We start from the raw sequence: 16,739 nt of genomic DNA, 5'->3' as shown, positions 1-16,739 counted from the left end.
GCAGAAATAAAAAAGAAAACAGGAAGTTAGGTAGCTGGTAGCCATGAGGAAACCAAAGTCCCCTCTCAGGAGTTAGGAGACAATCAGGAAGAATGTCAAGCAATACTAGGGGCCTTCTATTTTGTACAGCTGTGAAAAAAAGGGTGGCCCTTCAAGCCCCCAGATGTACCTTCCAAAGGAGTCTGAAGGTTTGTGATCATGGTTCCACATCTGAAGACAGTTATTATATTTATGCCTAGTCTTTCATGGTAGTTGTGGGGGATGACAAAATATAAACACAGATCCAAGAGAGCTGCTGGAACCTCAGAATTCACTTCTCCATTTTCTCTGTTCAAAAATCTTGGGAGCACCTACAAAGTGGCCACCAAACCTCCAAGCATGCTAATTACTAGACATCTCACATCAGTTCTGACCATGCCTCTTGACGGTGGCAGGCAGTCAGGATATTAGGCCCTGACAGCTGCTGCTCCCTTTCTTACTGCCAGGTGAAATTAAGAAACATCCTAAGGCAGTGGTCATGCTAATTCTGGGCATTGGCAAGGTTATGCTGTATGATTCCATGTTTGCTGTCTCCTCTACTGAATTTGACATTCTGATGGTCTTTAATGGAGGAAAAGATGTGCTCTCAGACACTGTACAGGAACTCTGGCTACTTCCAAGCAGGCCTGTTACAGAATCTGTTTAAATGTCACTTTCCTATACTGGATGTCAGTGACTGACGCATGTAATCCTAGCTACTCATGACGTTCAGATCTGAGGATTGTGGTTGAAAGCCAGCCTGGGCTTTATCTCCAATTAATGATTAAAATGCTGGAAATGGCACTGTGGTTACAATTGGTAGAAGGCTAGCTTTGAGCACAAAAGCTCAGAGACAGTGTCCAGGCCCTGAGTTCAAGCCCATCACACTCACACACACACATACAGAGCAACTCTGATTAGAGTCACTGTCCTGTTTTTTTTTGTCAGTTGTGGAGCTTCATCTCTGGGTCTGGGGACTGTTCCTGAGCTCTTTAGCTCAAAGACTAACGTTCTACCATTTGAGCTGCACCACTTCTGATTTTCTGGTGGTTAATTGGAGATAAGAGTCTTACGGACTTTTCTTCCCTGGGCTGGCTTTGAACTGTGACCCTCAGATCTCAGCCTCCTGAGTAGGATTACAGGTGTAAGTCATTGGTTCCTAGCCACTGTCCTGTTTGAAGCCCTGCAGTGTCTTCCTTTTGCCATGCTCAGTTCTAGCCCCTATAGTGGTCTGTGCCATACTCATGCACAGGTAGCTTGGGCACATGCTGCCCTGAGATGTCTCTTCTACTCATCCTTCCTCCACTCTCAGCTCAGAGTTTTCCTTAGGTTGCTTTCTTGGCATTCTAGTGTACCTCCTCCCCCAATTCAAGGGTATCTTACTGAACACCTGGGATGCAGCAAGGAATTAGGCAAAGTTCCTGCACCCAGAATTCCTGTGCCTTTGATGGAGGGAGAATTACTGACAAACCAATGATTCACAATGTCTTATCAGATTGTGCTTCAGAAAAGCCAAGCAGGGCAGAGTTAAGAGAAAGTGACAGTTATTTCAAACAGGTAGTTAAGGAAGACCTCTGGAAGAGGACATTGGAGCATAATCCTAAAATCAGTGAAGAGTGGGTTGTAAAGATTCTTGGGGGTGATACCTAAGGCAGAGGGGAGGGCAGGTACAGAGGTCGGGGTGGCACTTCTTTGTGTGTGCATGGAATAGTGACAGCTGAGAGAAAGGCTATGACATGATCTGATGTCTGAGAGGAACTCTGCTTATAGAAGACCTTACATGGGCCAGGCGCCAGTGGCTTACGCCTGTAATCCTAGCTACTCAGGAGGCTGAGATCTGAGGATCATGGTCTGAAGCTAGCTCGGGCAGGAAAGGCTGTGAGACTCTTATCTCCAATAAACCACCAGAAAACCAGAAGTGGTGCTGTGGCTCAAGTGGTAGAGCTCTAGCCTTGAGCTGAAGGACAGTGCACAGGCCCAGGGTTCAAGCCCCACAACCGACAAAAAAAAACAAGAACCTATATGGCAAAAGTGGTAATAAATACAGTGCTCAGGGAAGATCTGCAGAACCCAACACAGGGAGGAGAGTGATGCCTTAGGCAGTGGCGTGGAGGGTGATGAGTAGTGCAGGGTCCAGATCTGTTCTGGAACCAGAGTGCAGGATGTATATATAGGGGCTGGGAGAAGAGGCAGGGATGAAGGAGATGCCTGGGCGCTCTGGGTGAGCAGCAGGTGGATGGTGCTACTGCTGTCTAGTGTGGTGGTATGGGCAGGAGGGGCTCAGCCTGCGCTGGTCCTTCTGTGCTTTCCTGGCACTACAGCTTTTCTAGAGCCACTTCACATCTATCCTGGGGGCAGAGACCACCAACTGCTTTTCTCCCTACAGTGTCCCCAGCACAGAGCTCGATGTGACAGTACTCAATAAATGCAGAATCACTGAATAGATGAGGAAAATCAGTGCCTGATAATGCGAAGGTTACAGCCCTAGGCTGGGGCTGACTTTGAACCATGATCCTCAGATCTCAGCCTCCTGAGTAGCTAGATTACAGGTGAGCCACCATGCCCAGCAACTTTTTCTTATGCTACTGATTTTTTTTTTCTGTTCTTTTCTTTTTTGAGACAGTCTTAATTGTATAGTCCAGACTGGCCTTGAAGAAATTTTGATCCTACCACCTCTGCCTCTCAAATGCTGGGATTACAGGTTTTCATTACACTTATATTTGGAGTTAATTTTTATAAGCTGTTTCAACACAATCTGTTTTAAATGAGGTGAGATAAAGCAAATGTAGTAAAAGGCTGAGAAATGTTATTAAAGTGTTATTAAAAATGTTATTAAAATTTCAAGACTTTTTCCTGATGCCTCAACATTCTTAAAAATAGGCTTGGGCACACCCTGCCTACGTGGCCGGGTGACTAGTAATAGGCTGGTTCTTGCCACAAGCTATCCTTCTTGCCCTCATTTACCTGTGACCCAGCAACGTTTAAACACATAGTGAAATGCCTCCTTCTGCCTTTGCTCTCTACACTGGTCTCCAACATGGACAACTGCTCAAGGATTCTTGTTGTCCAAGAGTATGTCCCTGTCTCCAGGGACCATTGAGTGCACATGCCTCCCTGTGTTGGAATGTCCCTTAAAGACCATACAGGGACTGGGAAAGTGGCTCAGTGGTAGAGTGCTTGCCTTGCATGCCCGAGGCCCTGGGTTTGATTCCTCAGCACCACATAAGCAAAAAGAAAAAAGCCAGAAGTGGCGCTGTGGCTCAAGTGGTAGAGCGCTAGCCCTGAGCTGGACAGCGCCCAGGCCCAGAGTTCAGGCCCCACGACTGGACCCAAAAAAAAAAAAAAAACCATACAGAAGGCTTATCTCTCCACTTACAATATGACATTTCAAACAATCCAGAAAGTACCTCAGAAAGGCTCAATATGAGGGAGACCTCTGGACAGATGCTTTTATTGGAGTCAGGGTCAAAGAATATATAACAGACTTTGGGGGAATTTCTCATTTCTCTTCTGTATCTGAATATCATCAAGGAAAGGCAGAGGGGGCTGGTGGTAGAAACCAGTCTCATCACACCAATGCACCTGGCTGCCTGGGCAGGATGCATAAATCTTGTCCATGGGGATATCAAGATATCAGGAAAATATAAAGCTTTAGGAGTTTACAAAGCAGTTACAGACTTAGCCCAACCAGGAGGGAGGGAAAAAAGGGCTGAAGCAAAGCCACTTTTTCTCTTAAGCAGTCAGCTAACCAGCTGTCTTTCAGGACCTCAAAGTGGCCCCTCGACAGCATCAGGGAGAGGTACACTGGGCTTTGACACAAGGCCGGTTGGAGCTCACTTATCCAAGAGAGAACAGGCTGAGAAACAGGAAGCCAGTGCTTCAAAAAGAGGGCATCTGGCCTAAGGAAAGAATACCGGTTACTACACATGTAAGAGGACTTCAGGACAGGCTGGACATATATTCCTGCTCTCAGCACAAGAGAGACGTGAATAATTCTGTGACAAGACAAATCGGAAGCAAGGGGCTGGCAGAGCAGCAGAAAGACCTGAGTACAGGGGAAAGGAAAAGGAAGCAGAGGGAGACTTGCTATATAAGACTGCTTGTGGCAGAGCTCAACTCTCCCTCATATAGACACACCAACATGCCAGACATGTGGGAGCAGTGATCTCTGGTGAATAGGGAAAGAAAGGTGGGAAGGGAGGTGGGCATTACTAGTGAAGGGGTTCAAACAAAGACAGGGTCTGAGAATGGTATGCTACGAGTCAAGACATTTGATGTACTCAGCTATTCACTTGAGTTCCAGGAAAAAAAGAGAAAACAGAACAGTGCGCAGAGTAAAAATGGTAATGACACTTTGCTTAAAGTGAAGATGATGTTGTATATCACCTATAGTGTATCTGCTTATAAGGATATTCTGGAAACATTAAAGATTATTTTCATTTTAATGGCTTTTAGAGACAGGACCTCACTATTTGGCCCCGGCTGGCCTCGAACTCATAATTGTTCTTCTTCTGCCTCCTAAGTGCTGGGATCATAGACATGTGCCACAACTGCCAACTTAAAAAAGAATGTTTTTGAACCGGGCGCCAGTGGCTCATGCCTGTAATCCTAGCTACTCAGGAAGATGAGATCTAAGATTGTGGTTCAAAGCCAGCCCCAGCATGGGCAAGGAAATCCATGAAACTCTTACCTCAATAAACCACCAGAAAACCGGAAGTAGTACTGTGGCTCAAGTGGTAGAGCCCTAGCCTTGAGCTGAAAAGCTGAGGGACAGTGGACCCTCTCCCCACAATAAAAGTGTTTCTGATCCAACAATGAAGCATGGAGGCAACTATAAATTACAAATTATGTAAGGAGACATTACAAATTATGCGTTTGTTTCATCCACAGATCAGTAAAAATTAAAAATGCTGCTGTTAGCTATCTTGAGAGCAGGAGGAAGTGAGCCCAAGTGTAACTGTTGGTGAGAATGTAAACAGCAATCTTCTTGGAGGTCAATCTGGCACTATCTGGGGCTGAGAGTATGCTTATTAGCATGTGTGAGGTCCTGGATTCATTCCAGCACCACACACACACACACACGAAATTTGGCAGTGTCACCACACACACACACACACGAAATTTGGCAGTGTCTGATTACAGAAGCCAAGACTGACTTGGCAATCCTACTGCAGAGATACTTGAGTAAAATATGAAACATGAATCAAAATATGTGCACAAAGAGGTCCACATGAATACTGCCATGGTCAGCACTATGGCAATGCAACAATTTCACATCTAAACACTCTCAGATACATCGTAACCAACCCTGAAAAGCTGTTAGAAAAACACCAGGTAGATTTCATGATGTTGACACAGGTAGTACTGCCCTGGTAAGGGTAGATTTGATGTACACATTTAAAATTTTAGTGTTTTTCTTTTAAACTTAACTCTGAAGAATAAGATTCATGCTAGGCACCAGTAGTTCACGCCTGTAATACTAGCAACTCAGGAGGCTGAGATCTGAGCATTGTGGTTTGAAGCCAGCCTTTGTAGGAAAGTCTGGGAGACTCTCATCTCCAATTAATCACAGACAAAGCCAGAAGTGGTGGCTCAAGTGGTAGAGTGCTAGCCTTGAGCAAAAGGAGGCCAGAGATAGTGCCCAGGTCTATATTTCAAGCCCCAGAACTGGCAAAAAAAAAAAAAAGATTCATAACAAACTATATTGGGGAGAGGATTATAGCTCTTTTATGTCTTTCCTTAGGCTAAAAAATTTTTACTTTTTTTTTGTTGTTGTTGTTGTTGCTAGGAATGGAACCCAGGGCCTCACACATGCTAAGCAAGTACTCCACTATACTTAATCAGCCTTGCAAAAAGTTAAACCATATACATATACTTTGAAAATGCAAATTAAATCATTATTGAGTAATTCCCAATCCAGGAAAAAAGTGCTTGTAATGTACTATTTAAAAAACAAAGAGGCTGGGTGCCAGTGGCTTACTTCTGTAATGCTAGCTACTCAGGAGTCTGAGATCTGAGGTTCAAAGCCAGCCCGGGAAGGAAAGCACGTAAGATTCTTATCTCCAATAAACCACCAGAAAACCAGAAGTGGCGCTGTGGCTCAAGTGGTAGAAGGCTCGCCTTGACCTGAAGAACTCAGGGACAGCACTCAGGCCCAGAGTTCAAGCCCCACGACTGACAAAAAACAAAAACAAAACAAAACAAAAAAAAAAACAGAAGAAAATACTGTAGTTATTCCTATGTAAAAATCATGCTTCTTAAAAGCCTGGAAGGAGACATACCAGTCGAGTGACAAGGTGGACATGATGACCTCTGCATTCTCTTGACACACTTTTCTGCCTATATTATTTTTATCATCAGAAAGTAGTACAGTTATATTAAAATAAAAGCTTGTGGAGCATTTGCAGCAACATGAGAAAATGCTCACGGTATCATCAATTAAGTGAAAAAAGCAGCTACAGACCAAATACAGCATGCGGTCACAGTGTGGAGAAACCGAGCAGGGAGAGACACGAAGGACACACCTCCGAGGGGAAACTGTCACTGTCACTGTATCTGCCAGTGGGGCTTTGGATGACTGCTGTTTCCCCCTTTTTACTTTTCTGTGTATTCCAGGATTTCAACACTGAGCCCGTGTAACTTTTATTGGGAAAATAAACCTCGATAAATTTAAAAAAAAAAAAAGGTGATTAGTATGGCAGAGGTATGTCTAACACAAGCTATCCCCAGCCCAATGTAAACAGTATGCTAAAACCAAAGCAGTACCACAAAACAGAACAAAAAACTATATGAGAAAAAAAAATCGATGGATGGGGAGGGTCTCAAACATCCACAGTGATGTCCCTGGGTCACAAATCTACAGGTAAGTGCGGTAAGTGCTTTATGTTCTATAAAGGAACATGCATAGCTCCTGTGAGGTGAAAAATGAGATGAAATAAAATCATTTAAACTAAAAATGACTTACTTTGAAAAAGAGATATAGCCCCAAGAGTGTGCAGCTGGCGATGATGGGGAAGCGGGCAGCATCCCGGCTGGTGATGGTTTCAGGCATCTCCGAGGAATTCTAGAGGAGAAAACAAAAGGGTCCCTGAGCTGGGGCTGCAGGTCTGGCCACCGCAGCTGGGGAGTGGTGAAATGTGATGCTTTCTTTCTTCCCCTTTTGTTCCAGTCCAGTTTAGTGCCTTGGGCCCCAAAGATTTTGCTAATGCTTTTCTCTCTTGTCTACACCATGGGTGAGATACACCCATCTCATCATTCTGCCACTGAGCTCTGAACCTAGAGTACAGGGCACCTGTGGAGAAGAGCTGAGACAATGGAAATTGTGACAGCTGATCTCATAAAGAGAACTGTTTTTGAGACAGGGTCTTGCTGTTTAACCCAGGCTGGCCCCCAACTCTCAATCTTCTTGCGGGCTGGGATTATAGGTGTGGGCCACCTTACCTGGCTTCCGTGACCAATTTTCTAATACGTCAGCTAGGAGGAAATATGATTAGTCTTTTATACAGCAGTCAACAAGTAATAAGTAGAGTTAAAATAAGCTAACGAAACTAACGAAAGCTAAAATTGCACAAAGGAAGACACCAACTACAAGAAGCAAAATGTAAACTTAAAAGAATATGACTGGGAGATTTGAGTACAGTAAAAATAAAGCCACAATTAAATTTATGACAGCAGATGTCACAGTTGGCAAGAATATGACTGTGGGCAAAGAGCTGACAGAGGATAAATATTTACGCGAAAAAGAACTGAATGTAACCAAAAATAACTCCACTATTTTGAGGTGCTGGTGGCTCATGTCTGTAATCCTAGCTACTTGGGAGGCTAAGATTGGAAGGGTGGATGAGGTTTGAGGTCAGCCTGGACTGAAAAGTTCACCAAAACCCTTTCTCAAGGGTGAGGCAGAACCCATGGCTGGGGGAGGAAGTGAGATCCTATTTCAAAAACTTACAGCCCAGCCTGCTGCGGTGGCATGTGCCTGTAATCCCAGCTACTCGGAAGGCTGAGCCCGAAGGATCCCTTGAATCCAGGAGTTCTGGGCTGCAGTGTGCTATGCTGATCGGGTGTCTGCACTAAGCTCGGCATCAATATGGTAACCTCCCGGGAGCAGGGGGAACACCAGGCTGCCTAAGGAGGGGTGAACCAGCCCAGGTCGGAAAATGTTACAGCCCAGGGCTGGTGGCTCATGTCTGTAATCCTAGCTACTCAGGAGGCTGAGATCTGAGGACCACGGTTCAAAGCCAGCCTGGGCAGGAAAGCCCATGAGACTCTTATCTCCAATTAACCACCAGAAAACTGGAAGTGGCGCTGTGGCTCAAGTGGTAGTACTCACTTTGAGCTGAAGAGCTGAAGGACAGTGCCCAGGCCCAGAGTTCAGGCCCCATGACTGGCCCCCCCCCCAAAAGAATTAAACCAGTTTCACAGATTTTATGCTAAAAGACTTTAAAATGAAAGCTCATTAGTAATAGTATAATCCTGGTTTAAATTTGTATTTGAAAGCTCTTTTTTTCCTTTTTGTCGGTCATGGGGCTTGAACTCTGTGCCTGGGTGCTGTCCCTCAGCTCTTCAGCTCAAGGCTAGCGCTCTACTACTTGAGCCACAGGACCACTTCTGGTTTTCTGGTGGTTAATTGGAGATAAGAGTCGCACAGGCTTTCCTGCCTGGGCTGGTTTTGAACCATGATCCTCAGATCTCCTATGTAGCTAGGATTACAGACACAAGCACCAATGCCCAGCTTGAAAGTTTTTTACATACCTTTTTTTTTTTTTTTGGGTCCAGTCGTGGGGCCTGAACTCTGGGCCTGGGTGCTGTCCCTCAGCTCTTCAGCTCAAGGCTAGCGCTCTACCACTTGAACCAGTGTCACTTTCGGCTTTTTTCTTTTGGTTTATATGGTGCTGAGGAATCAAACCCAGGGCCTCATGCATGCAAGACAAGCGCTCTACCACTGAGCCACCTTCCCAGCCCCTTTACATACCTTTTATACTAGGCAGAATCCTTATTCCTTAGGGGTCAGTAAGTGTTCCTACCGTGAAGCCCTTCTAGACTTCCCCACTGTAAGTGCCAGTCCTGGGGCTTGAACTCAGGGCTTAGGGGCTGTCCCTGAGCTTTTTTGCTCAAGGCTAGTGCTTTATCACTTGAGCCACTTCTAGCTTTCTGCTGGTTCTCTGGAGATGAGTCTTGTGAGCTTTTCTGCCCATTTTAGTTTTGAACCATCATCCTCAGATCTCAGCTAGAATTACAGATATGAGCCACTAGCAAGAAGCTGAAGCTCAGCTTCAGCTGCTCATTTTTAGTAATTCAAATTAAAACACACCAAGATTCCATTTATCATCTCCTGGAGTACAAAGAATCCTACCACTGCTAACAAAGTTGGTAGGATGCAGGGGAAGAAAGGGCCAACAGGTCTGTTTGTAGAGATAATTTGGCAATATATATGAAAACCACAAATGTACACACACACCCTCTGAGCAAGCAATTCCACTTCTGGGAACTTTTCCTGAAGACAGAACTTACACATATGCACAAAGATGCATATGAACTATACCTGAGATACTTATTCATTGCTGCTCTGTGGTCATGTGAGAGGCTATGATTATCATGTGTAGGGCTAAGGTAGACTGTTGCCCCCGGAGTCATGGGGACAGCTTTTCCAGGAGGTGGGGTGGGAGAGGGAAAACAATACTGGCCCTGTGGGGTTGGTTTCCTTCCCTCTTTTCTGCCAGCCCCTGGTTTCTGCTTTTGGTGGTGGTAATAGGAATAAGGCAAGTACCTGCTTTCTTCTGCATCTCTAGAACCTTAATATAGTGGTATGGGTCAAAAAATCCCTACCCAGCTCCTGATCTCTAAGTGTTTCTAGGCAGGTAGGCTAAGACCTTAACAGGTGAATAGTCTAGTACAGTGCAGCAGACATGAAATAAGACAGAAAGGCATATCAATGCAACACTCATGGAAACACTCAGCAGTGCAGAGCACACCGAGGCCAGAAGGCCCAGGCTCCCAGCTGTGCTTCTGCCCAGCTGTAGGACTCTGGGATGCTGATCTTCTCTCTTAGGGCCTCAGTTTCTTGGCTGCAAAGTGAGTTTTAAGGATTCCCATTTACATTAGAAGCACTTAGCACCTGAGTAATCATTCGAGCTGTACATGCTATTTGTATTACACACAAGAGCATCACTAGGAAGCAGAAAAAACACTATTTCTAGTCACAAGTGACTTGAGCAGATGCTACTTAAGGCCTTGAAAGCTCAGCAAAGGGTCTGGTGTGGAGCAGGAGCTAGATAAACAGAGTTGAGTAGTTTACGTACAAGGAGGTGAAGCATTTACTAGGCAGAGACCTGTACATATAGAAGTACAGGGCTTGAAATTAAAATAGGACTTTGTGGCTTCTCAGCAAACCAGTACTGTGACTCACTTCCACAAATTTCTTTCAGTGCAGCCCAGTATTCAGGCAGGAAGAGGTCTGATATTCGATGACAAACAAGGCTGGCCAGATGCTTCACCAAGCAGAGGGATCTGGTCTCTGCGGGTAATTGTTATAAATATCTTATGCTGCAGTGTTGAGTCAGAATGGAAGATGTGGGATCTGACTGGCAGGAACAGTAATGAGGGTATCACTGACTGAAACGTTTTCATGTGCTACACACTGCTTTGGGTGCTTTACAAGATTTCATTCTCATAAACCCTAAGAAGCAGGTACTTTTGACAGACATGAAAATGGAGTCTCATAGATAAAGTAACTTGCTTAGTGAAACATGGATGGGAGCAGCAGACCCAGGATTCAAACCCAGGCAGGCTGGTTGCAGAGCCTATGTAAGCTCCTGGCTACTATTTACTAGATGAGCTCCATCCTTAATATCTGGAAATTTCTGATGGGAACTTGTGAGCAGATGATGCTCAGAAAGCTTGTAACCTTCCTGAGGAACAGAACCCCAAAGGTAAAGAAGTTACAGAAATTCTGTACATAATAACTTGGACTTTTAAACCAAACCAAACATACTTAATTCAAACAGCTCCTGAAACACAAAACATAATTAGAGAAGGGGGGGGGGAGAAGAGCGAGGAGGAGACTGACATACAAGCAGATATAAGCATAGCTTTCTGGACCTTCAGTTTATCAGGGCAGAAGCAAAGGAAGACAGATGCCTGACTTCAAGCTATTGGCAGAGCTTGAGGTCTGAGAGTGCCGCTTCCAAGCCATGCCCTAGGAACCACCTGTAATGCCTGAACCATTCTGTTCCTGTCACCCCAGCTCAAGACCCTAGGGCCCCCTCTACTTAGCCCTCCAGTCACTTACCTTGCCACAGTTCGGCTTCCTGAACATTTCCTGAATCACCTCCTTCTCACAGTTGGCCCAAGGCTGTCTTCACCTTTCCCTCCCCCATCAGCTGGGAGAGAACTCAAAAAACCTGTCTGCAGCACTAGCCTGCTTGAAAACCTCCACAGGGTGTACTATGCAGTTACTAAACAAGCAAGGACTCTGCTGCTTGCCGAGGAAACTGTTAACTCTATTGTCGACCATTGTTTGACTCCCCAAATCAAGTGGCATGAAATGCACCAGGTTTGTTACACACATGGGGGAGCACTCCTGTTGTCTGATTCTGAATCTTCATTTCTCACACGTTCCTTAGGGGTACTGAGGCTGCAGGTCCAGGGCCTGCTGAGAACCAGCACTCTAAACTGCGGGGCATGGCGGGTACCACACAGCTGTTAAAGGGCATGACCAAATCTTATGAATGACAGGACTGGATGTATTTGGTGAGAAAAGCAAGGGGGCAGAAAACAGTGTATAAGAAACAACATGCAAATTATACAGCAAAAATGGGGTAAGCATACGTCTATTTGTTTGAAAAGGTATAGAATCCCTGTGGATGGGATATCGTAAGACATGGTGACAGGCTGCCACTGGAGAGGGAAGCTGGGCAGCTGGGGTGGGAGTATACTTTCACCCCAGTATATCTTCTGAATTCTGTAACCAGGACATTAGTCATTCATCCTCCCTGTAATTGGAGATAAACCTATCACAGAAAAATGACAAGCTGTAGACAAGCAAGTACTGTATAATCTACTTTTATAAAAACATCTCCCTGCATCTACCTTCACGAGCATGTACCTATTGTTTGTATTTGCACAAGGAGAGTTTTGGAAGACAGGCTGACATATACTCAGTGCAAGTATATGTGCCCATATCTGAGTCCTGGGTTTAATAGCCAGCACTATAAAAAAGCAGCTGTGGAAGGTGGCACACAGGCAGCTGAGTGGGGTCTCACTCCCACAGCTTTTCCTTTAAACTCTGGCACTTGAATATTTTACAAGTGAGTAGTACTTCTGTCATTACTAAGGTTAAGTGTTGAGCTGCCTTCAGGATTCTTTTTTCCTCACAAAGGCTTCCAGCTCCTTGAGCATCTTGTCACCAGGTCCCTCTTTTTGTTTCTTATCTCACTTCTCATTGCCCTCATATCCATGCAAAGACATCTTCTGCCTCTTCCAGAGGGATGGAATTCACTGTACTTAGCCAGTCACATCTGTATCTTGTTCTAGCCATTGCTGGTGCCTAGCCCAGGGACTGACATAGAAGCCGATGCCCTGTCCTCTTAGCTGAGGGGCTCCTCTGTAGAACCATTCTGTATGAATTAGTGCTTGGGTGGGATTCTTCTGACAGAATGGAGAGCCCCTCCCAGGCCACTTCTTCCCACCCCCCTGCAGGCTCCACCTTCTCCCCAGGATTTCACATGTTTTTCTTGTTGTGGACACTTTGACCCCAGGGGAATTGTCCTCAGATGACCTCTCAGCTGGCTTTGGGTCTAATACCAGTGGGAATCCTAAATTCTTGGGTCCTCTCTCTGTCAAGTGACTCAGGGTAGACAAGGGAATGATTTTTGCCTGTCCTTTCCTTGGCCCAAATGCTACTTGGGTGGGTTTCCACAGGCACGTATATCAAAGATAACACTTTGGTCTAGCAGTAGACACCCCTGGGTTCCACTATAAAATGAGAGAATGCCCTTTAGAAGTCATTCTTAGAGGAAGTGGTGCTGTAGCTCAAGTGGTAGAGTGCTCACCTTGAGCTGAAGAGCTGAGGGACACTGCTCAGGCCCAGAGTTCAAGCCCCACGACCAAAAAAAGAAAAGAAAAAAGAAAAAGAAGTCATTAAAGAGACAATAAAACTGGCTCTGCCTGCCACATTCAGGTGCTGTAACCATCCAAGGGTGTGTAATGGTTTCATAAACTTGAGAATATCCTGGTTACTTGGGGGCAGAAAGCCACCAGAATGGTCAGGTCCTTTGTAGTTTCAGTCTTCCAACCTCACTGCCCTGTAGGAGATGCCTGGGGTAGATGGTTAGAGGTTAAGGTTGTCTTCTGTTTATTCCATCTCTGCTCCATTCACACCAGCTCCAGCTGTTCCCTGAATTGCTTTCATCTCTCTGGCTTTCCTTATTTTCTGTTTAGAATGCCCCCTCCTGGCTGGAATTCTACATCTCCATCATGGCTCACACCTGCCTCCAGCACAAAGCCTCTTTACTCTGCTGCTCAGCCCTGCAGTGCTGCTTGCATTTCAATCACAGACCTAGTCACCCTCTCTCATCTTTACTCTTGGGGTGTCCAGGCTCTGACTTCTCATCTTTACACCTCCCCAACACAAGGCATTAGTGGAAGCACAGGAAACACTGTGCTGGTGCCTGGTAGGTGTTTTTTTGCAAAGATGAGTGACCCATTTATTCAGTCTGGGAGCAGCTTAGACTGGACTGCCTAGACTTGTGCCTTACTGCACCCTCTCTCCCTCTTTGTTCTGGTCTATTTCAGAATTTTTTCTTCACTAAATGCCTGATAGGCCTTGTAGACAGGCTGAGACCACCTGAATTCCACTTAAAAGAGGCAGAAGAGAAAGAAAAATGGGTCATGCGGGAGCCTCTCAGTTGAAGCCCTGTCACTCTTGTGTCTTCTCTGCTCTTGGGATGAAAGGTGGCAACCCTTAGCCACTGCACAAGTTGGGTAAGTGTTTGGAGAGTTTCAAAAGTGGTAGTTGCTCTGTGTGCCTGCCCTCTCTGGCTAAGGGCAGCTTCTGCTTGGTTCCTCTTCAGGTCTGGTGGGGGAGGAGCAGGCAGCACATTAAAAGGCTGTGGAGGAGAAAGTGCCAGGAAGCAAAAAGCAATTGGCCAAATAGACTATGGAGGGCTTAATACAGGGAAGAAGTAGGGACAGGGAGGATAGGAAGAGGGTGGCAAAAGGTGGAAGATGCTGGAATCCTCTTAATATCCAATGGAAGGCCAAGGAAGGAGCCTGGCCCAGTGTCACAAGAGGCCAGCAGTGGCTCAATCTCTATGCAGATAGACGCAACTTGGGAGAGATTGTCTTAAGTGGGATGAAGTAAAGCTAGAGGTAGGCTGGGAACAGGGTTAGCAGTTAGGAATAGGACCTGTGATTTGGCTAGAAAAGGTCCAAGTTAGGAAGAGGAAATCAACAGTGGAAGGGGTCTATGGTTAAAAACTAGAAGACTCAGGTGTCACTTTCTGAGGAGCCAGCTGCCTGGAATGGCTTCCAGACATTGAAACAAAAGATGGAAGGCTGCTCTGGGCTGGGGATAGATTTCTGGGTTTTGTTTTTGAGGCAGGGCAAATGCCTGGTCTGGGAGTTGTAGGTGAGTGAGCAAGGTGTCACGATTCTACGGATGCCTCGGGATGGCTGTGGATGGCAGAATTAGCCCTGGGTGGGGCCTGGCGGGGCTTCATATAGACAGAGCAGAAAAGATGGGAGCCATTTAATTCTCAGGTCGTCCATCGGGTCCAGACTGGGCTGACCTGAAGCTGGGAACAGTAAGGGGAGAATGCCTTGCTTGCTGGCCCGGCCACAGAAGGTGGGGCCGGTCTGCCCGGGCCCGGTGGGCTCACTCTGTCGCAGTGTGAGGGTGGGTCGACAGTGTCCCCCAGTGCGACGTGAGGCAGACAAGAGGGATGTGTGAGGGTCCACGCGCACGCGCGCAGACAAAAACCATCTCCTATCTGAGGGAGATGTCAGGACCCAGCAGGGCTAGCTTCGCAAGGGTCCGTGGCAGTCGGATCCGAAGTGGGGGGTGGGGTGGGGTGGGGTGGGGCAGGGTGGGATGGAGTGGGTAGAAAACGCTCGGCGTGGCCGGCGCCGCCCCTACCTTGCCGCGGGCGCAGCGCACCGAGCGCAGGGCGCCGAAGAAGATGGGCAGCAGCGCCATGAGCAGGAGGCTGCCGTAGGCCAGCGCTATGCCCTCGGGCGTGGACGGCGGTCGCGCCGTGCCGTTGGCCGGGCTAGGGGTCTCCGTGCTGCCGTTGTGTGGCTCGCTGGCGGCCGAGTCCATCGCGAGGCTGCGCTCGGGCTCCGTCTCCAGCTCCGGCCGCCGCGGCAGAGACGCAGATGGAGGGAAGGGCGCTGCGGGGAAAGCCACGTTCCCCTAAAGAAACAGGAAGTGACGTGCTTCTCTAGCCGGCGCGCGCAGCGCGCACACCCGTACGCGCCCGCACGCACGCGCACGCGCTCGCTCTCACATCTCCCCGCCCGCTCGCCCTCTAGCGGCGGTGGTTGGTAGGTGGCCGGTTGCTAAGCAACTGGCTGGCAGTCGGGAAATGGGAGCTCTGGACCATTAATGGCCGGCGTCCATCTGAGAGGCCCCCAGGGACCAATTCTCTAGTCCTAGTTGGCTTTATTTTTATTTACTTTTTCATTCCTACTCTCCTAATCCTTAAGAATCTGTTCATTATTCATCCGTGCATTCTTCACATAGTCCGTTGTTTGTTTGCTTCTTATTTATTGGGTGTCTCCAATATGTGGGGCATTCACATAGCATCTGGGGACACTGACGTAAATAATGCAGACAAAAGCTTGCCTCCACAATCGTGAACACTGCATGTTGGTGCAGGGGAGGGGATATTGAAAAGACAGATGAACAAAATAAAATATAAGCTCTAAACCATAACATTTTTTTTAAACATAAAGATGTTAGTGTGTAATTATATGTTACCTTGCATATTAATGCAGATAAATTAAGCAGAGCAAGGATAGAGTACTGAGTGTGTGGGGTCTGCAAATGATTCAGTGCCTGCTTTGTGTCCAGCAATAATGAACCTCTTACCAGTCTGTAACCTTGTATAGTGATAAAGTGCTGACTCCAACTCCCCCAATAATTTCTCTCTCTCTCTTTTTTTTTGGGTTCGTCATGGGGCCTGAACTCTGGGCCTGGGCGCTGTCCCTCAGCTCTTCAGCTCAAGGCTAGTGCTCTACCACTTGAGTCACAGTGCCACTTCTGGATTTTTTTCTGTTTGTGTGGTGCTGAGGAATCAAATCCAGGTCTTCATGCATGTAAGGCAAGCACTCTACCACTGAGCCACCTTCCAGCCCCAATAATATCTCTTTTTTTTGGGAGGGGGGAAGGGTATTATAAAATAGCCAGGCTTGGACTCATGATCCTACAGTCTCCCAAGTGTTGGGTTATAGACACTGATGAATTCAGCTCCATCCATGAATATTTATTGGATGAAGGAGTATCTCATTTGATTTTCACAATGATCCCTTAACACAGGAAATTCCTAGGCTCATGGATATACTACAGTAGATGTAGTGGGCAAACTGGAGAACGGTGCGCCTTGCATGTTTCTAGCACTGGAGAGATTGTGGGCCAAATAGTGGAGAACACATGCCTTCCAGCAACTTGACAGTGAGCCAACTTGGAACTTGGAAAGAAAGAGCCACCATCCCCCAGTGTAGCT

General features: G+C 46.6%; 1 protein-coding gene across 5 annotated transcripts in view; it reads right to left on the bottom strand.

The window, feature by feature from the left end:
* Positions 1-15,455, bottom strand: part of Hm13 (histocompatibility minor 13) — a 44,850-nt gene extending 29,395 nt beyond the window's left edge. For 3 of the 5 annotated variants that reach the window (XM_042694259.1, XM_042694258.1, XM_042694256.1), the window contains exons 1-2: positions 15,152-15,455; positions 6,983-7,081 (exon numbers count right to left, since the gene is read on the bottom strand). In XM_042694259.1, coding sequence (XP_042550193.1) covers positions 6,983-7,081; positions 15,152-15,334 — 282 coding nt within the window. In that variant the 5' untranslated portion in view covers positions 15,335-15,455. Of the gene's footprint in view, positions 1-6,982; positions 7,082-13,067; positions 13,092-15,151 lie in introns of all 5 variants that reach the window. The other 2 variants (XM_042694255.1, XM_042694257.1) reach the window with 2 other exon arrangements.
* Between the last annotated feature and the right edge of the window lie 1,284 nt (positions 15,456-16,739).

Source organism: Dipodomys spectabilis, unplaced genomic scaffold, assembly GCF_019054845.1.
Source record: "Dipodomys spectabilis isolate Male_0828 unplaced genomic scaffold, ASM1905484v1 ptg000175l, whole genome shotgun sequence".
Lineage (NCBI taxonomy): Eukaryota > Metazoa > Chordata > Mammalia > Rodentia > Heteromyidae > Dipodomys > Dipodomys spectabilis.
Note: the sequence above shows the minus strand (reverse complement) of the source record. Positions and strands in the feature narration are given on the sequence as shown.